We start from the raw sequence: 21,451 nt of genomic DNA on the forward strand, positions 1-21,451 counted from the left end.
GCTTCACAGAGTTCAAGTCACAGACGCATCTCAATATCAACAGTTCAGAGGAGACTGCATGAATAAGGCCTTCATGGTCAAATTGCTGCAAAGAAACCACTACTAAAGGACACCAATAAGAAGAAGAGACTTGCTTGTGCCAAGAAACATGAGCAATGGACATTAAACTGGTGGAAATCTGTGTTTTGGTCTGATGAGATTTTTGGTTCCAACCATTGTGTCTTTGTGAGATGCAGAGTAGGTTAACATATGATCTCTGCATGTGTGGTTCCCACCGTGAAGCATGGAGGAGGTTTGATGGTGCTTAGCTGGTGACACTGGCTGTGATTTATTTAGAACCCAATTGAGATGGTTTGGGATGAGTTCGACTGCATAGTGAAGGAAAAGCAGCCAACAAGTGCTCAGCATATGTGGGAACTCCTTCAAGACTGTTGGAAAAGCATTCCAGGTGAAGCTGGTTGAGAGAATGCCAAGTGTGCAAAGCTGTCATCAAGGCAAAGGGTGGTAACTTTGAAGAATCTCAAATATATTTATATAGAGAACACTTTTTTGGTTACTACATGATATGTGGCATTTGTTAGTTTTGAAAATAAAGAAAAACCCTTGAATGAGTAGGTGTGTCCAAACATTTGACTGGTACTCTGAGGAACATAACATTTTAACATATTTTTTCCATCTTCATAACATTGCAAAAATCTGAAAATGTTTGTCAAAAATGATGCAGAAAAACTAATCCATGCTTTTGTCACGTCTAGATTAGACTAATTGAATAAAGCACTAAATAAACTTCAGTTAGTGCTAAACACTGCTGCTAAAATCTTGACTAGAACCCCCCCAAAAAAATGTTTTTTTACTCCAGTGCTAGCCTCTACACGGGTTTCCTGTTAAGGCTAGGGCTGGTTTCAAGGTTTTACTGCTAACCAACAAAGCATTACATCGGCTTGCTCCTACAATGGTCTGCCTATCCATGTAAGAGACTCAGACTCGGTCTTGACCTTTAGGTCTTTATTGAAGACTTTATTGTGACCTTTAGGTCTTTATTGAAGACTTTATTGTGACTCACCACCTGGATTCGGTCTTACATAGCAAAACTTGAATTTGTGTTTTTTACATTGGATTAAAGTAGAGACTCAGAGCTACAAAATGGTATATCATACACTGCATTTGAGGAACAATGTGAAAGTAATTCTGCTTTGAAAGTTGTTCAATCTGTAATCTCACTTTTGAGAAAAACGCATTTGAATGTTTTGGTATCTAGTGAAGAGCTCTTTTGTTTACACCCATTCAGCATTGTTCACACCATCTTAAGCTTTAGCCCCACCGATCTCGGAGCGCTCTCTGACCACACACTTGAGGCTCTGGCCAATGATGTAGTTACCTCTGGATAACATGAAAACAGTCTAACCAGCTCTGCTGGCAACAATTGCATTACTCTTTTTTGCAGACGTTTAATGACACAGCAATATTCAACGGTTGTTGTACACACATCACGTAACTTTAGCTAACGAGCCAGCCAGCTACAATGCCACAGTCCTGGAAGCTAACCAACCAGGTTCAATGTTAGCTAGCTAACATTTGGCTCTAACTAAATAAGCAACCGGCTCTTGGAAACAAATAACGTCAGCTAGGGAGCCAGCCAGCTAATGTTAACTAGCTAGCTAACAGTACACTTTAGCTTAAGACATATAGCTAGCTAGGGAAACAACATTTAAGATCAAACACGTCACGTTAGCGAATGAGCCAGCTAGCAAACATTAGCTAGTTAAACAACAATGAACAAAGTGCCAACAATGCCAAAATGATGGGAGCTAACCAACCAGGTTCAACGTTAGCTAGCTTACATTAGGCTCTAACTAGAAAAGCAAATGGCTCAGCTTGGGAGCCAGCCAGCTAACGTTAGCTAGCGAACAGTACAATTAAGCTTGAAATGAAACCACTCTGTCAAAATTAGAAACGTGTAATATCTGAAAATGTCTTACTAGTGCTCTTCCATGCTATCCCTAAGAGGGGTGCATCACTTGAGTGGGTTGGGTCACTGACGTGATCTTCCTGCCCGGGTTGGCGCCCCTCTCGAGTTCGCTCCGTGGGGGAGACCTTCAAGGGTTACACTCAGCCTTGTCTCAGAGGTAGTAAGTTGGTGGTTTGAAGATATCCCTTGTGTGGTGTGGGGGCTGTGCTTTTGCAAAGTGTGTGGGGCTATATCTGCCCCCAGCTGTGCTCTGGACATCATATGTGAACTGATTGCACCCATCTATCTTTAGAGCTCGTGCTGCTAGGAGACCTAAACTGGAACATGCTTAACACCCCAGCCATCCTACAATCTAAGCTTGATGCCCTCAATCTCACAAATTATCAATGAACCTACCAGGTACCTCCCCAAAGCCTTAAACACAGGCACCCTCATAGATATCATCCTAACCAACTTGCCCTCTAAATACACCTCTGCTGTCTTCAACCAATATCTCAGCAATCACTGCCTCATTGCCTGCATCCGTAATGGGTCAACGGTCAAACAACCTCCACTGTCAAACGTTCCCTGAAACAATTCAGCGAGCAGGCCTTTCTAATCGACCTGGCCGGGGTATCCTGGAAGGATTTTTAAATGCCTTCCTAACCATCTTAAATAAGCATGCCATATTCAAGAAATTTAGAACCAGGAACAGATATAGCCCTTGGTTCTCCCCAGACCTGACTGCCCTTAACCAACACAAAAACATCCTATGGCGTTCTGCATTAGCATCGAACAGCCCCCGTGATATGCAGCTGTTCAAGGAAGCTAGAAACCATTATACACAGGCACTTAGAAAAGCCAAGGCTAGCTTTTTCAGGCAGAAATGTGCTTCCTGCAACACTAACTCAAAAAAGTTCTGAGACACTGTAAAGTCCATGGAGAATTAGAACACCTCCTCCCAGCTGCCCACTGCACTGAAGATAGGAAACACTGTCACCACTGATAAATCCACTATAATTGAGAATTTCAATAAGCATTTTTCTACGGCTGGCCATGCTTTCCACCTAGCTATTCCTACCCCGGTCAACAGCACTGCACCCCCCACAGCAACTCGCCCAAGCCTTCCCCATTTCTCCTTCACCCAAATCGAGTCAGCCGATGTTCTGAAAGAGCTGCAAAATCTGGACCCCTACAAATCAGCCGGGCTAGACAATCTGGACCCTTTCTTTCTAAAAAATTATCCGCCGAAATTGTTGCCACCCCTGTTACTAGCCTGTTCAACCTCTCGTGTCGTCTGAGATTCCCAAAGATTGGAAAGCAGCTGCAGTGATCCCCCTCTTCAAAGGGGGGGACTCTCTTGACCCAAACTGCTACAGACCTATATCTATCCTACCCTGCCTTTCTAAGGTCTTCAAAAGCCAAGTCAACAAACAGATTACCGACCATTTCGAATCTCACCATACCTTCGCTGCTATGCAATCTGGTTTCAGAGCTGGTCATGGGTGCAACTCAGCCACGCTCAAGGTCCTAAACGATATCTTAACCGCCATCGATAAGAAACATTAATGTGAAGCCGTATTCATTGATCTGGCCAAGGCTTTCGACTGTCAATCACCACATCCTCATCGGCAGACTCGACAGCCTTCGTTTCTCAAATGATTGCCTCGCCTGGTTCATCAACAACTTCTCTGATAGAGTTCAGTGTGTCAAATCGGAGGGTCTGCTATCCAGACCTCTGGCAGTCTCTATGGGGGTGCCACAGGGTTAAATTCTTGGACCGACTCTCTTCTCTGTATACATCAATGATGTCGCTCTTGCTGCTGGTGAGTCTCTGATCCACCTCTACGCAGACGACACCATTCTGTATACTTCTGGCCCTTCTTTGGACACTGTGTTAACAACCCTCCAGGCAAGCTTCAATGCCATACAACTCTCCTTCCATGGCCTCCAATTGCTCTTAAATACAAGTAAAACTAAATGCATGCTGTTCAACCGATCGCTGCCTGCACCTGCCCGCCTGTCCAACATCACTACTCTGGACGGCTCTAACTTAGAATACGTGGACAACTACAAATACCTAGGTGTCTGGTTAGACTGTAAACTCTCCTTCCAGACCCACATCAAACATCTCCAATCCAAAGTTAAATCTAGAATTGGCTTCCTATTTCACAACAAAGCATCCTTCACTCATGCTGCCAAACATACCCTTGTAAAACTGACCATCCTACCAATCCTAGACTTCGGCGATGTCATTTACAAAATAGCCTCCAATACCCTACTCAACAAATTGGATGCAGTCTATCACAGTGCAATCCGTTTTGTCACCAAAGCCCCATATACCACCATTGCGACCTGTACGCTCTCGTTGGCTGGCCCTCGCTTCATACTCGTCGCCAAACCCACTGGCTCTATGTCATCTACAAGACCCTGCTAGGTAAGGTCCCCCCTTGTCTCAGCTCGCTGGTCACCATAGCATCACCCACCTGTAGCACGCGCTCCAGCAGGTATATCTCTCTGGTCACCTCCAAAACCAATTCTTTAATTGGCCGCCTCTCCTTCCAGTTCTCTGCTGCCAATGACTGGAACAAACTACAAACATCTCTGAAACTGGAAACACTTATCTCCCTCACTAGCTTTAAGCACCAACTGTCAGAGCAGCTCACAGATTACTGCACCTGTACATAGCCCACCTATAATTTAGCCCAAACAACTACCTCTTTCCCTACTGTATTTATTTTATTTATTTAGCTCCTTTGCACCCCATTATTTTTATTTCTACTTTGCACATTCTTCCACTGCAAATCTACCATTCCAGTGTTTTAATTGCTATATTGTATTTACTTTGCCACCATGGCCTTTTCTTTGCCTTTACCTCTCTTATCTCACCTCATTTGCTCACATCGTATACAGACTTGTTTATACTGTATTATTGACTGTATGTTTGTTTTACTCCATGTGTAACTCTGTCGTTGTATGTGTCGAACTGCTTTGCTTTATCTTGGCCAGGTCGCAATTGTAAATGAGAACTTGTTCTCAACTTAACTACCTGGTTAAATAAAGGTGAAGGAAAAAAAAAAATATATATATATATCGTGCCTATATCGAACCCCTCCTGTCTCAATAGTTTATGTCCGGGGGGCTAGTGTCAGCCTGTTATATCTGGAGTATTTCTCCTGTCTTATCCGGTGTCCTGTGTGAATTTAAATACACTGGATTAAAGTAGAGACTCAGAGCTACAAAAAGGTATGTCACGCAGTTGAGGAACAATGGAAAAGCAATTCCGCTTTGAAAGTTGAACTTGAAACCTTACTTTTGAGAAAATAGCCCTTGAATGTTTTGGTACATACTGTAGAGCTCTTCTTTTTCCACACCAATTCAGCATCGTTCACACCCCCTTAATAGATTTAGCTCCACCCATCCTTTAAGATTCGCATGAGGCTAGGTACTTAACCAAACATTTCAAGACTAAAAGCTGGTTTATTCTACGGGTGTGTTCTTAAATTAATCTGGAGTGCCAGAGTGTGCTCTGGGCGTTCGTAAACTCAGAGCATTGTCAGATTTGCCATTGGTAAATTCAGAGTGTTTTGCTCTCGAAGCGTTCAGAGCGCACACTGGACGCTCATGACAAAAAGTAGGGTTGATCCGTGCGTTCTGACCTAACAGCAGCAGTCGAGCACCCAAGCAAACTGGATAACGTTGGCTAGCTTGCTAGCTACTTTTAGACACAAATGAAAGAACATCTTACTCACCCTCGCAAAATGTAGCTAGCTAGACTCTCTTACCCGTATACATGGATGGACGCTTCTCCCTCTCTGTCACAGATACCATGGTTGCCCTTAGTTTGAAGATGTAATCCAGAGACAGGTGGTATATATACAACAGCCTTTTGTGTGTTCCCTTTTTGACTCCGTCTGCAAATTTGCAATCAAATGCCAGCATTTTCTCTATCTCCTTCGCTATCATATTCAAATTCCATCGATTTCAAAACTTCGTGCTTCAGAAAGTGGAGAACAACACTTATGCAGTTCTACTACGTGATATCTTTTTTTTTAAAGCTGCATTAGAAAGGATTACCTAAGCATGCTACATAGCAGACCAATCTCAACTCATCTCTCGGCATGTCCAGCCCACTCATTATCTCAGCAAATCATGGCTAGCGGGAAGGATGACTTTTTCCATGGCTAAACCAACTAGGCTCATAATTTAACAATTGTATTCATATTTACAGGTGGCATACAAGTTTGTTATTAAGGCACATGAAAGTTCACGTGTTCCAGAAGGCAGTTTTGCCAAAAAAAACACATTTATTAAAAAAAAAATTACAAAGTTCCTGTGAAGTAGTGACGCAAGACATACACCTAGTTTCCTGAAACAGGTCACAAATTACTTGCCGTTACCTTGGATTGTAAACTGTCAACGTCAAAACATATGGATGCAACGGTTGTAAAGATGGAGAGGTCTGTCCGTAATAAAGAGATGCTCTGCTTTTTTTACACCAAACTCCAAGAAGGAAGATCTGCAGGCTCTAGTTTTGTCTTATCTTGATCATTGTCTAGTTGTGTGGTCGAGTGTTGCAACGAAAGACCTAGTTAAGCTGCAGGGGGCCAAAAGAGGCATGTCTTGCTCTTCATTGTAATCAGAGGGCTGATATAAATACTATGCATACTAACACTTTTTATAAGAAACATTAATGTGTTGAAAATTCCAAATTGTTTGCATAGTAAACTTACACACAGCTCTGACACACACACACTTACCACCAGACATGCCACAAGGGGTCGTCTTTTCACAGTCCCCAAATCCGGAACAAATTCAAGAAAGCGCACAGTATTATATAGAGCCATTATTGCATAGAACTCCATCTCATATTACTGAAATAAACTGCAAACATTGTTTCAAATAAAAGATAAAGCAACAGCGCATGGCACATCGCCTCTCCCCTATTTGACCTATATAGTTTGTGTGTATGTATTGATATGTAGACTACGTGTGCCTTTAAAAAATGTTTTTTATTTAGTTCTGTCCTTGAGCTGTTCTTGTCAATTAATGTTGTGTATTTTTTCAAGTTTTGGGTGGACCCCAGGAAGAGTAGCTGCTGCGTTTGCAACAGCTAATGGGGATCCTAATGAAATACCCAATAACACTTTGTATTTAGGACAAATCGTCAATTGCTTTGCCACATTTTTTGAAGTATTATATTAGTGCCTTGTTGCAAAAGAATGCCTGTTTTGGAATATTTTTTATTCTGTACAGGCTTCCTTTTCACTATGTAATTTAGGTTTGCATTGTGGAGTACCTACAATGTTGTTGATCCATCCTCAGTTGTGTCCTATCACTGCCATTAAAGTCTAACTTTTTTAAAGTCACAATTGGCCTCAGTGAATTCCCTGAATGGTTTCCTGTATCTTTGTAATGGATGCCTGTATCTTTGTAATAACGAAGTGTATTGATCCCTGGTCTTTGTGGTTGAATCTGTGCTTGAAATGTACCGCTCGACTGAGGGACCTTACAGATAATTGTTTGAGTAGGGTACAGAGAAGAGGTAGTCATTCAATTGTTTTTACTATTATTGCACATAGTGAGTCCATGCAATAGTGAGTCCATGCATAGTGAGCCCATGCAATTTATGTGACTTGTTAAGTTAATTTTTACTCACAAACGTATTTAGGCTTGCCATAAGTGGGTTGAATACTTGACTCAAGACCTTTCAGCTTTTTATTTTTATTTAATTTGCAAAAATATCAAAAAACATAATTACACTTTGACATTATGGGGTATTACGTGTAGGCCAGTGCCCAAAAAATATATATTTAATCCACTTTAAATTCAGGATGTAACAACAAAATGTGGAAAAACTCAAGTGGTGTGAATACTTTCTGAAGGCACAGACTAGCTAAATTAGCTATGTTATGAACACAACTGATCTGCTGTCAATAGCAGAATATGACTTGAGAGCAATTGTAATGACAGTCCCAAGACAGTCCCTGATTAGCAAGGATTAGTCTGTGTTTAATTGAATTGCGTATTAAAAATACAAATTGATATCAGGGTTTTCTCGAGCTTCCTACAAAAATGCTACTGAGGTAGCAACAGCAACCAAGGGGATGGGGCTTAGCGAAGGGTACATTCCTTTAACTATTTTTATTGAAAGACCTTTATGACCTATGGCAATTTGATGTGGCCAGAAGACACTCCTCAAAACAAAGTATTCCTCTTGTGATCAAACACCACTGAGGAAGAGATCAAAGAGGAAGCAGGAAGTGAGTAATAGGGTGTGTCCGGGGGACCTACCTGAATGGTGGAAGCCGCAGCTAACCTGCACAGCTCTCATCTCGCAGTCGAAGCGCACCGCCCCCGGGGGATAAGTGGTGATCTTACTGGCGTCCTTTTCCCCTCGCTCACTGTTCCCGTCTGCAAAGGCAAACAGGCCATCAGTCAGGTAGACAGAGGGAAGGAGGGAGCAGGGAGGAGAGAGGGGGTGGGGATTAAGAAAGATGAAGAACTCTGTTGGTAGCTTCAGAGATGGGTGTCTCGATCGCAACAGTAGTAGCCCTGGAGCAAGAAAGAGAGGGAAGCTGGAAGGAGCAAGTGATTCTGAGAAAAGAGGGAGAAAAGGAAGGACAACGGTCATGCAAAAATAAGATAAAAATAAGGTAAAAGCTCTCAAAACCTCACAGAGCAGGACCTCTCTTTGTGGGAAGACATTTGGTGGGGGGGTTTGTTTCAACTTCAACGGGAAGTATCACTTGCAGGTGCGTTTGACTCCTAACTACACAGCAACAGGATCCAGAGCTTAGTGTGGTTCTTTCCAGCTGCATTTATTTAAAAATGTTCTGAAAATAGTGTCATACCTGTTTTGTATAAAAGTGTAATGTGAGTTTGGTGAGTCAATGGCTTTCATAGGGGTCCTATTGTTTCAGAGGTCATCATGGTGGATGAGAGGAACCGGGTGGATGAACACCCATGCATTAGTGATCATAGAACAGTGTTTCTCAACCCCATGTTATAGCAAGGACTGACATGTTATGGTCTCCCTCTTTTTATACTGAACAAAAATATAACATAACAATTTAAAAGATTTTACTGAGTTACAGTTCTTATAAAGAAGTCAGTCAATTGAAAAAAATTCATTGGGCACTAATCTATGAATTTCACATGAATGGAAATGTAGATATGCATCTTTTGGTCAGACATATAAAAATACAAAAGCAGGGTTGTGGATCAGAAAACCAGTCAGTATCTGGTGTGACATCCATTTTCCTCATGCACTGCGACACATTAAGATGTAATGTCACATTCACAAGTACAGTTAAATGCCATTCTTGCAAATTCAAAACCCAACAATGCAATAATCAATAACAATTGAGAAAATGGAGTGTTTGTGTGTTGGAGTGACAGTGTTTGTGAGTTTGTAGGAACCTGTGAGTGTGCATAGGGACAGTGCAAATACAGTGCCTTGCGAAAGTATTTGGCCCCCTTGAACTTTGCAACCTTTTGCCACATTTCAGGCTTCAAACATAAAGATATAAAACTGTATTTTTTTGTGAAGAATCAACAACAAGTGGGACACAATCATGAAGTGGAACGACATTTATTGGATATTTCAAACTTTTTTAACAAATCAAAAACTGAAAAATTGGGCGTGCAAAATTATTCAGCCCCTTTACTTTCAGTGAAGCAAACTCTCTCCAGAAGTTCAGTGAGGATCTCTGAATGATCCAATGTTGACCTAAATGACTAGTGATGATAAATACAATCCACCTGTGTGTAATCAAGTCTCCGTATAAATGCACCTGCACTGTGATAGTCTCAGAGGTCCGTTAAAAGCGCAGAGAGCATCATGAAGAACAAGGAACACACCAGGCAGGTCCGAGATACTGTTGTGAAGAAGTTTAAAGCCGGATTTGGATACAAAAAGATTTCCCAAGCTTTAAACATCCCAAGGAGCACTGTGCAATAATATAATAATAAGATAATATTGAAATGGAAGGAGTATCAGACCACTGCAAATCTACCAAGACCTGGCCGTCCCTCTAAACTTTCAGCTCATACAAGGAGAAGACTGATCAGAGATGCAGCCAAGAGGCCCATGATCACTCTGGATGAACTGCAGAGATCTACAGCTGAGGTGGGAGACTCTGTCCATAGGACAACAATCAGTCGTATATTGCACAAATCTGGCCTTTATGGAAGAGTGGCAAGAAGAAAGCCATTTCTTAAAGATATCCATAAAAAGTGTTGGTTAAAGTTTGCCACAAGCCACCTGGGAGACACACCAAACATGTGGAAGAAGGTGCTCTGGTCAAATGAAACCAAAATTGAACTACAATGGAACTACAATCTACAATGGAATGGTTCAAAAATAAACATATCCAGGTGTTAGAATGGCCAAGTCAAAGTCCAGACCTGAATCCAATCGAAAATCTGTGGAAAGAACTGAAAACTGCTGTTCACAAATGCTCTCCATCCAACCTCACTGAGCTCGAGCTGTTTTGCAAGGAGGAATGGGAAAAAAAATTCAGTCTCTCGAAGTGCAAAACTGATAGAGACATACCCCAAGCGACTTACAGCTGTAATCGCAGCAAAAGGTGGCGCTACAAAGTATTAACTTAAGGGGGCTGAATAATTTTGCAAGCCCAATTTTTCAGTTTTTGATTTGTTAAAAAAGTTTGAAATATCCAATAAATGTCGTTCCACTTCATGATTGTGTCCCACTTGTTGTTGATTCTTCGCAAAGTTCAAGGGGGCCGAATACTTTCGCAAGGCACTGTATATAAATAAAACGGTAAATAAAAGACAGAAGGTTAACTACGATAGTCCGTGTATCTATTTGGTTAGCTATTTATTTGTCATATTTCTTGAAGCTGTTCAAGAGACTGTTGGTGTCAGGATTGATGCACTGGTACCTCTTGCCATGCAGCAGCAGAGAAAATAGTCTATGGCTTGGGTGGTTGGAGCCTGAATTCTTCAGGCCTTCTTTTCACACTGCCTGATATAGAGGTCATGGATGGCAGGGAGCCCGGCCCCAGTGATATACTGGGCTGTCCACATAACCCTCTGTAGTGCCATGCGATCGAGGTCAAAGCTATTGCCATACCAAGCAGTGATGCAGTCAGTCAATATGCTCTCAATGGCACAGCGGTAGAACCTTTTGAGGATTTGAGGGCCAACGCCAAACTGGTGTAGGTGTAGACAGTACCGTGAAATACTTGCAAGCACTTAACCAACAGTAGAGAAAATAAAAATACCCCCCCCCCCCCCAAAAAAAAGGAATACAAGTAATAAATAATTAAAGAGCAGAAGTAAAACAACAATAGGGAGGCTATACAGACATGGAAAAAAGTTTTGAGAATGACACAAATACACTGCTCAAAAAAATAAAGGGAACACTAAAATAACATCCTAGATCTGAATGAATGAAATATTCTTATTAAATGCTTTCTTTCTTTACATAGTTGAATGTGCTGACAACAAAATCACAAAAATGATCAATGGAAATCAAATTTATCAACCCATGGAGGTCTGGATTTGGAGTCACACTCAAAATTAAAGTGGAAAACCACACTACAGGCTGATCCAACTTTGATGTAATGTCCTTAAAACGAGTCAAAATGAGGCTCAGTAGTGTGTGGCCTCCACGTGCCTGTATGACCTCCCTACAACACCTGGGCATGCTCCCGATGATGTGGCTGATGGTCTCCTGAGGGATTTCCTCCCAGACCTGGACTAAAGCATCCGCCAACTCCTGGACAGTCTGTGGTGCAACGTTGTTGGTGGATGGAGCGAGACATGATGTCCCAGATGTGCTCAATTGGATTCAGGTCTGGGGAACGGGCGGGCCAGTCCATAACATTAATGCCTTCCTCTTGCAGGAACTGCTGACACACTCCAGCCACATGAGGTCTAGCATTGTCTTGCATTAGGAGGAACCCAGGGCCAACCGCACCAGCATATGGTCTCACAAGGCGTCTGAGGATCTCATCTCGGTACCTAATGGCAGTCAGGCTACCTCTGGCGAGCACATGGAGGGCTGTGCGGCCCCCCAAAGAAATGCCACCCCACACCATGACTGACCCACCGCCAAACCGGTCATGCTGGAGGATGTTGCAGGCAACAGAACGTTCTCCACGGCGTCTCCAGACTCTCACGACTGTCACATGTGCTCAGTGTGAACCTGCTTTCATCTGTGACGAGCACAGGGCGCCAGTGGCGAATTTGCCAATCTTGGTGTTCTCTGGCAAATGCCAAACGTCCTGCACGGTGTTGGGCTGTAAGCACAACCCCCACCTGTGGACATCGGGCCCTCATAACTCCCTCATGGAGTCCGTTTCTGACCGTTTGAGCAGACACATGCACATTTGTGGCCTGCTGTAGGTCATTTTGCAGGGATCTGGCAGTGCTCCTCCTGCTCCTCCTTGCACAAAGGCGGATATAGCGGTCCTGCTGCTGGGTTGTTGCCCTCCTACGGCCTCCTCCACGTCTCCTGATGTACTGGCCTGTCTCCTGGTAGCGCCTCCATGCTCTGGACACTACGCTGACAGACACAGCAAACCTTCTTGCCACAGCTCGCATTGATGTGCCATCCTGGATGAGCTGCACTACCTGAGCTACTTGTGTGGGTTGTAGACTCCGTCTCATGCTACCACTAGAGTGAAAGCACCGCCAGCATTCAAAAGTGACCAAAACATCAGCCAGGAAGCATAGGAACTGAGAAGTGGTCTGTGGTCACCACCTGCAGAACCACTCCTTTATTGGGGGTGTCTTGCTAATTGCCTATAATTTCCACCTGTTGTCTATTTCATTTACACAACAGCATGTGAAATTTATTGTCAATCAGTGTTGCTTCCTAAGTGGACAGTTTTATTTCACAGAAGTGTGATTGACTTGGAGTTAAATTGTGTTGTTTAAGTGTTCCCTTTATTTTTTTGAGCAGTGTATTAATTTTCACAAAGTTTGCTGCTTCAGTGTCTTTAGATATTTTTGTCAGATGTTACTATGGAAAACTGAAGTATAATTATAAGCATTTCATGAGTGTCAAAGGCTTTTATTGACAATTACATGAAGTTGATGCAAAGAGTCAATATTTGCAGTGTTGACCCTTCTTTTTCAAGACCTCTGAAATCTGTCCTGGCATGCGGTCAATTAACTTCTGGGCCACATGATGGCAGCCCATTCTTGTATAATCAACACTTGGAGTTTCAGAATATGTGGGTTTTTGTTTGTCCACCTGCCACTTGAGGATTGACCACAAGATCTCAATGCGATTAAGGTCTGGGGAGTTTCCTGGCCATGTACCCAAAATATCGATGTTTTGTTCCCCGAGCCACTTATCACTTTTGCCTTATGGCAAGGTGCTCCATCATGCTGGAAAAGGCATTGTTCGTCACCAAACTGTTCCTGGATGGTTGGGACAAGTTGATCTCGGAGGATGTGTTGGTTCCATTCTTCATGACTGTGTTCAGAGAAAATGACCCCAGTCCTCAGCAGTCCAATCCCTGTACCTTTTGCAGAATATCAGTCTGTCCCTGATGTTTTTCCTGGGGAGAATTGGCTTCTTTGCTGCCCTTCTTGACATCAGGCCATCCTCCAAAAGGATTTGCCTCACTGCGCGTGCAGATGCACTCACACCTGCCTGCTGCCATTCCTGAGCAAGCTCTGTGCTGGTGGTGCCCCAATCCCGCAGCTGAATCAACTTTAGGAGACGGTCCTGGCGCTTGCTGGACTTTTTTTGGGCGCCCTGATGCCTTCTTCCGCTCTCCTTGAAGTTTTTGATGATCAAATGAATGGTTGAATTAGGTGCAATCTCAACCATGGTTGACAGAGGAAGAACAATGATTCCAAGCACCACCCTCCTTTTCAAGTTTCCAATCTGTTATTCGAACGCAATCAGCATGACAGAGTGATCTCCAGCCTTGTCCTCGTCAACACTCACACCTGTGTTAATGAGAGAATCACTGACATGATGTCAGCTGGCAGGGCTGAAAATGCAGTGGAAATTTTGGGGGGGGGATTCAGTTCATTTGCATGGCAAAGAGGGACTTTGCAATTCATCTGATCACTCTTCATAACATTCTGGAGTATATGCAAATTGCCATCATACAAACTGAAGCAGCAGACAGTGAAAATTAATATTTGTGTCATTCTCAAAACTTTTGGCCACGACTGTATACATGGGGTACTGGTTAGTTAAAGTGACTATGCATAGAAAATAACAGAGTAGCTGCAGCGTCAAAGTGGGGGGGCAATGCAAATAGTCTGGGTAGCCATTTCATGATACGTTCTGGAGCCTTATGGATTCGGGGTAGAAGCTGTTTAGAAGCATTTTGGACCGAAACTTGCCGCTCCGGTACCGCTTGCTGTGCGGTAGCAGAGAGAACAGGGGTGGCAGGTGGCCTAGTGGTTAGAGCGTTGGGCCAGTAACCGAAAGGTTGCTAGATCGAATTCCCGAACAGACACTGTTCCAAGGCCGTCATTGTAATTAAGAATTTGTTCTCAACTGACCTGCCTAGTTAAATAATGACTAGGGTGGCTGGAGTCTGACCATTTTTAGGGCCTTCCTCTGACACGGCCTGATATAGAGGTCCTGGATGGCCGGAGGTCGCGCAGTTGCCATACCAGGCAGTGATGCAACCATGCTCTCGATGGTGCAGCTATAGAATGAGTATCTGAGGACACATACCAAATATTTTCGGTCTCCTGAGGGGGAATAGGCTTTGTCGTGCCCTCTTCACAACTGTCTTGGTGTGTTGGACCATGATAGTTTGTTGGTGATGTGGACACCAAGGAAATTGAAGCTCTCAACCTGTTCCACTACAGCCTGTCGATGAGATTGGGGGCGTGCTCGGTCCTCCTTTTCCTGTAGTCCACAATCATCTCCTTTGTCTTGATCACATTGAGGGAGAGGTTGTTGTCCTTGCACCACACGGACAGGTCTCTGATTTCCTCCCTATAGGCTGTCTCGTCGTTGTCGGTGATCAGGCCAACCACTGTTGTGTCATGGGCAAACTTAATGGTGGTATTGGAGTCAAGCCTGGCCGTGCAGTCATGAGTGAACAGTGAGCAGAGGAAGAGGACTGAACACGCATCCCTGAGGGGTCCCATTGTTGAGGATCAGCGTGGCGGATGTGTTGTTACCTACCCTTACCAAGTCCCGTCAGGAAGTCCAGGATCCAGTTGCAGAGGGAGGTGTTTTGTACCAGGGTCTTTAGCTTAGGGATGAGCTTTGAGGGCACTACGGTGTTGAATGCTGAGCTGAAGTCAATGAATAGCATTCTCACTTAGGTGTTCCTTTTGTCCAGGTGTGAAAGGGCAGTGTTGAGTGCAATAGAGATTGCATCATCTGTGGATCTGTTTGGGCGGTATGCAAATTGGAGTGGGTCTAGGGTTTCTGAGATAAGGGTGTTGATGTGAGCCATGACCAGCCTTTCAAAGCACTTCATGGCTACAGACATGAGTGCTACGGGTCGGTAATTATTTAGGCAGGTTACCTTAGTGTTCTTGGGCACATGGTGGTCTGCTTGAAACATGTTGGTATTACAGACTCGGTTAGAGACAGGTTAAAAATGTCAGTGAAAACACTTGCAAGTTGGTCAGTGCACACTCGGAGTAGACGTCCAGATAATGTCTGGCCTTGCGGCTTTGTGAATGTTGACCTGTAGGTCTTACTCACATCGGCTGCAGAGAGCATGATCACACAGTCGTCGGGAACAGCTGATGCTCTCATGCATGTTTCAGTGTTACTTGCCTCGAAGCGAGCATAGAAGTAATTTAGCTTGTCTAGTGTAAATCCCGCTTGTCAGACTCATTAAAGAAAAATTCTTTTTCCAATTCAAGGTGAGTAATCGCTGTTCTGATGTCTAGAAGCTCTTTTCGGTCAAGAGAAGGTAGCAGCACCATTATGTACAAAAAAGTTAAAGCGAAAAAAAGAAAAAAAAACAGCAGTTGGTGAAGTGCCCATAAAACAGCAGCTATCCTCTCCGGCGCCAATATCCCTGTCCTCTTATCTCGGTGGGTGAGGAATTGAGATTGTGTCATCTATTAATCTGTTGGGGCAGTACGCAAATTAGAGTGGGTGGCTGGGATGGTGGAGTTCATGTGTGCCATAACCAGCCTGTCAAAGCACTTCATGAATACAGAAGTGAGAGCTACAGGGGGGTAGTATTTGTGGCATGAAGCCTTAGAGTTCTTAGGAAGCGGAATGATTGTGGTAACTTTAAAAACAAAGGGGATTACAGAATAGGACAAGGAGAGATTGAAAAATGACCATGAATATATGCCTACCAGCTGTTCTGCGCATGCTCTGAGAACACGCCCTGGAATACATCGGGACCCGCAGACTTGCGGGTGTTGACCTGATTAAAGACCCTTCTCACGTCGGCATCGGAGACCGAGATCACCCAGTCCTCTGGGTTGGTGACGGCCCTCACACCCAGCTTGATGTTGTAGTAAGGAAATCAGAAAATTTAAATAAATGCATTCGGCCCTAATCTATATATTCAACATGACTGGGAATATAGATATGCATATGTTGGTAACAGATACCTGTGGATCAGAAAACCAGTCAGTATGTGGTGACCACCATTTGCCTCATGCAGCGCATCACAACTCCTTCGCATTTGAGTTGATGAGGCTGTTGATTGTGGCCTGTGGTATGTTGTCCCACTCTTCAATGGCTGTGCGAAGTTTCTGGATATGGGCGGGAACTGGAACATGTCGTACATATCGAACCAGATCATCTCAAACATGCTCAATGAGTTCAATGCGTGACATGTCTGGTGAGTATGCAGGCCATGTCCGGTGAGTATGCAGGCAATTTTCAGCTTTCAGGAATTGTGTACAGATCCTTGTGACATGGGGTCGTGCATTATCATGCTGAAACATGAGGTGATGGAGGTGGATGAATGGCACGACAATGGGCCTCAAGGTCTTGTCACGGTATCGCTGTGCATTAAAATTGCCATCGGTAAAATTGTGTTCACAACGGTAACATAAGCAAACCGCTCTCCCACACGATGCCCTTTACATGGTCTGTGGTTGAGAGGCCGGATGGACCTACTGCCAAATTCTCTAAAACGACATTGGAGGCGGCTTACGGTAGAGCATTCAATTCCTTGGCAACAGCTGTTGTGGACTTTCCTGCAGTCAGCATGCCAACTGCACGCTCCCTCAAAACTTGAAACATCTGTGGCATTGTGTTGTGTGACAAAACTGCACATTTTAGAGTGGCCTTTTATTTAACATTTTCCTTTCGCCTCAAGAGGGGTGCGAATTCGGGTACACGATCACACCCTCTCCCCTTGATGCTTTACCTTTATAATAGCATTATATCCTATATTTAACTAAGTGACATGCTATAGAAAATCCATCGTCCCTCAGTCTTTTCTATTCAGTGTCAATACCTCTCAACCATCAACTGTGGGGTGGAAGAGGGAAAGATCGTAGTATATAACAATCCTAATGGGTTAACCAATGTGACATACTCATCTCAATTAAGAATAGTCTCTTTCACATCTTCCATCTGCACTTTCCTCTAAAACGTAGTTTATTGCTTCCAAATATAACCACAGGGCACCGACACCATCTATTTATACCGATTAGTGACTATCCATGGAGGATATTTCAAATGCACCCTGTTCAGATATAAACAACTTAATTATTTCATTTATGGCTATAAATACTCTATTGAAAGCCTATGCTGACGTCTGGGATGACGTGAAATAAGCGCAATTGGTGTCAGAAGTCGATCCGTCACATCTTCTATCTGACCTACCTATCCCATAATTGTTGAGGCGCTATGACAACACCTACTGTTTCACCTGCATCTAATTCTGGTGTCAGACGACAGCCACTGAAAGAAAAATCTACTCTCCTGCTTAGAGATTGTTGTTCAATCGAGTTAAACTGATATAGATTTTTCTTTAACAAAAGTACTGTGTTGCCGTCCTGTGTAACAATCATGCTGTTTAGCTTCTTGATATGTCACAACTGTCAGATGGATGGACTAAAGTGCTGAATAAGAAGAACAATTAATGTAATAGGCACCCAATTGTTTCCTTTTCTCTCTCTCCCCCGGTTCACCCTTTGTATTGATACTAATGCACCAAAGAAAGAGGAAACCTATTTAGAAGGGTCTTTGCTGAAAGGGGCAATCTGCTGGGCCACTCAAGGATTTTCAGAGACTTGTCCCGAAGCCACTCCTGCGTTGTCTTGGCCGTATGCTTAGGGTCATTGACTGGGGCAAAGGCAGGTTTTCATCAAGGATCTCTCTGTACTTCTCTCCATTCATCTTTCCCTCAATCCTGAATAGTCTCCCAGTCACTGCTGCTGAAAACAATTCCCACAACATGCTGCCATCACCACGCTTAACTGTAGGGATGGTGTCAGGTTTCCTCCAGACCAGACGCTTGGCATTCAGGCCAAATAGTGTAATCTTGATTTCATCAGACCAGAGAATCTTGTTTCTCATGATCAGAGTCCTTTAGGTGCATTTTGGCAAACTCCAAGCAGACTGTCATATGTATTTTAGTGAGTGGCTTCAAGCTGGCCACTCTACCATGGGTGTCCTTCTGGAAGGTTCTTCAATCTCCACAGAGGAACTCTAAAGCTCTGTCAGAGTGACCACCAGGTCACCTCCCTGACCAAAGCCCTTCTACCCCCGATTGCTCATTTTATCAGGGTGGCCAGCTCGAAGAAGAGCCTTGGTGGTTCCAAACTTCTTCCATTTAAGAATGATGGAGGCCACTGTTTTTGGGGGCCTTCGATGCTACATAAATGTTTTGGTACCCTTCCCCAGATCTGAGCAACGACACAATCCTGTCTCTGAGCTCTACAGACAATTCATTCAAAATCATGCGATGGTTTATCTCTGACATCCATTGTCAACTGTGGGAACTTATATAGACAGCTCTGTGCTTTTCTAAATCATATCCCATCAATTGGGATATACCACAGGTACCAACCACAGGTGGACTCCAAGTTGTAGAAACATCTCAAGGTTGAACAAAGATATACTTGAGCTCAATTTCTTATAGTAAAGGCTCTGAATTCTTATGTAAATCAGGCCTTTTTTAGTTTCCACTTTGTCATTATGGGTTATTGTGTATAGATGAATGAGGAAAACGCTTTATTTAATCAATTTCAGAATAAGGCTGTAACAAAATGTGAAAAAAAAGTGAAAGGGTCAAAGTTTGGACAGGCTATTTCTTTATTTTTATTATTTTCTACATTGTAGAACAACATCGAAGGCATCAAAACTATTAAATAACAGGGTTTAATGTAGTAACCAAAAAAGTGTTATTTATATACAATATATTTGAGATTTGAGATTCTACATTCGCGCTACCCTCTGCAGTGCCTTGCGGTCGAAGGACGAACAGTTGCCATACCAGGCAGTGATGCAACCCATCAGGATGCTCATGATGGTTCAGCTGTTGATTCCATATGTGTTATATCATAGTTTTGATGTCTTCACTATTATTCTACAGTCGTGGCCAAAAGTTTTGAGAATTACACGAATATTAATTTTCACAAGATCTGCCCACTCTGTCTTTAGATATTTTTGTCAGATGTTACTATGGAATACTGAAGTATAATTACAAGCATTTCATAAGTATCAAAGGCTTTTATTGACAATTACATGAAGTTGATGCAAAGAGTCAATATTTGCAGTGTTGACCCTTCTTTTTCAAGACCTCTGAAATCTGTCCTGGCATGCTGTCAATTAACTTCTGGGCAGCCCAGTCTTGCATAATCAATGCTTGGAGTTTGTCAGAATTTGTGGGGTTTTGTTTGTTCACCAGGCTCTTGACGATTGACCACAAGTTCTCAATGGGATTAAGGTCTGGGGAGTTTCCTGGCCATGGACCCAAACTATCGATGTGTTGTTCCCCGAGCCACTTATCGCTTTTGCCTTATGGCAAGGTGCTCCATCATGCTGGAAAAGACACTGTTCATCACCAAACTGTTCTTGGATGGTTGGGAAAAGTTGATCTCGGAGGATGTGTTGGTACCATTCTTTATTCATGGCTTTGTTCTTAGGCAAAATTGTGAGAGCCCACTCCCTTGGCTGAGAAGCAAACCCACACATGAATGGTCTCAGGATGCTTTACAGTTGGCATGACACAGGACTGATGGTAGCGCTCACCTTGTCTTCTCCGGACAAGCATTTTTCCAGAAGCCCCAAACATTCGGAAAAGAGCTTCATCAGAGGAAATTACTTTACCCCAGTCCGCAGCAGTCCAATCCCTGTACCTTTTGCAGAATATCAGTCTGTCCTGATGTTTTTCCTGGAGAGAAGTGGCTTCTTTGCTGCCCTTCTTGACACCAGGCCGTTCTCCAAAAGGATTCGCCTCACTGTGCGTGCAGATGCACTCACACCGGGGCCTGCCCTTTAAGTGCAAAGCAATGATGGCGGCACGTGTTTCCTTGCAGGTAACCATGGCTGACAGAGGAAGAACAATGATTCCAAGCACCACCCTCCTTTTGAAGCTTCCAGTCTGTTATTCAAACTCAATCAGCATGACAGAGTGATCTCCAGCCTTGTCCTCATCAACACTCACACCTGTGTTAATGAGAGAATCACTGACATGATGTCAGCTGGTCCTTTTGTAGCAGGGCTGAAATGCAGTGGAAATGTTTTTTGGGGATTCAGTTCATATGCATGGCAAAGAGAGACTTTGCAATTTATTGCAATTCATCTGATCACTCTTCATAACATTCTGGAGTACATGCAAATTGCCATCATACAAACTGAGGCAGCAGACTTTGTGAAAATTAATATCTGTGTCATTCTCAGACTTTTGGCCACGACTGTACAATGTAAAACAAAAAATAGTTTTAAAAGATAAGAAAAACACTTGAATGAGAAGGTGTTCATAAGCTTTTGACCGGTAGTGTAGTGTATGTATATGTATATATATATATATATATATATATATATATATATATATATATATATATATATATATATATATATATATATATATATATATATATATATATATATATATGTATGTATGTATGTATGTATGTATGTATGTATGTATGTATGTATGTATGTATGTATGTATGTATGTATGTATGTATGTATGTATGTATGTATGTATGTATGTATGTATATATATATATATATATATATATATATATATATATATATATATATATATATATATATATATATATATATATGTTTGGGGTCACTTAGAAATAGACTGACGAGTTTCAGAAGAAAGTTATTTGTTTCTGGTCATTTTCAGCCTGTAATCGAACCCACAAATGCTGATGCTCCAGATACTCAACTAGTCTAAAGAAGGCCAGTTTTACTGCATCTTTAAAAAACACAGTTATCAACTGTGCTAACATAATTGCAAAAGGGTTTTCTAATGATCAATTAGCCTTTTAAAATGATAAACTTGGATTAACTAACACAACATGCCATTGGAACACAGGAGTGATGGTTGCTAATAATGGGCCTCTGTAGGCCTACTAGATATTCCATTCAAA

General features: G+C 42.8%; 1 protein-coding gene across 24 annotated transcripts in view; it reads right to left on the reverse strand.

The window, feature by feature from the left end:
- LOC110519948 (E3 ubiquitin-protein ligase MYCBP2) overlaps positions 1 to 21,451 on the reverse strand; it is a 344,395-nt gene that overhangs the window by 194,540 nt on the left and 128,404 nt on the right. For all 24 annotated transcript variants that reach the window (XM_036974062.1, XM_036974063.1, XM_036974061.1 and 21 more), the window contains one exon: positions 8,243 to 8,362. In XM_036974062.1, the coding sequence (XP_036829957.1) occupies positions 8,243 to 8,362 (120 nt within the window). The remainder of the gene's footprint in view (positions 1 to 8,242; positions 8,363 to 21,451) is intronic.

The sequence above is a fragment of the Oncorhynchus mykiss genome, chromosome 3, assembly GCF_013265735.2.
Source record: "Oncorhynchus mykiss isolate Arlee chromosome 3, USDA_OmykA_1.1, whole genome shotgun sequence".
NCBI classification, from domain to species: Eukaryota; Metazoa; Chordata; class Actinopteri; order Salmoniformes; family Salmonidae; genus Oncorhynchus; species Oncorhynchus mykiss.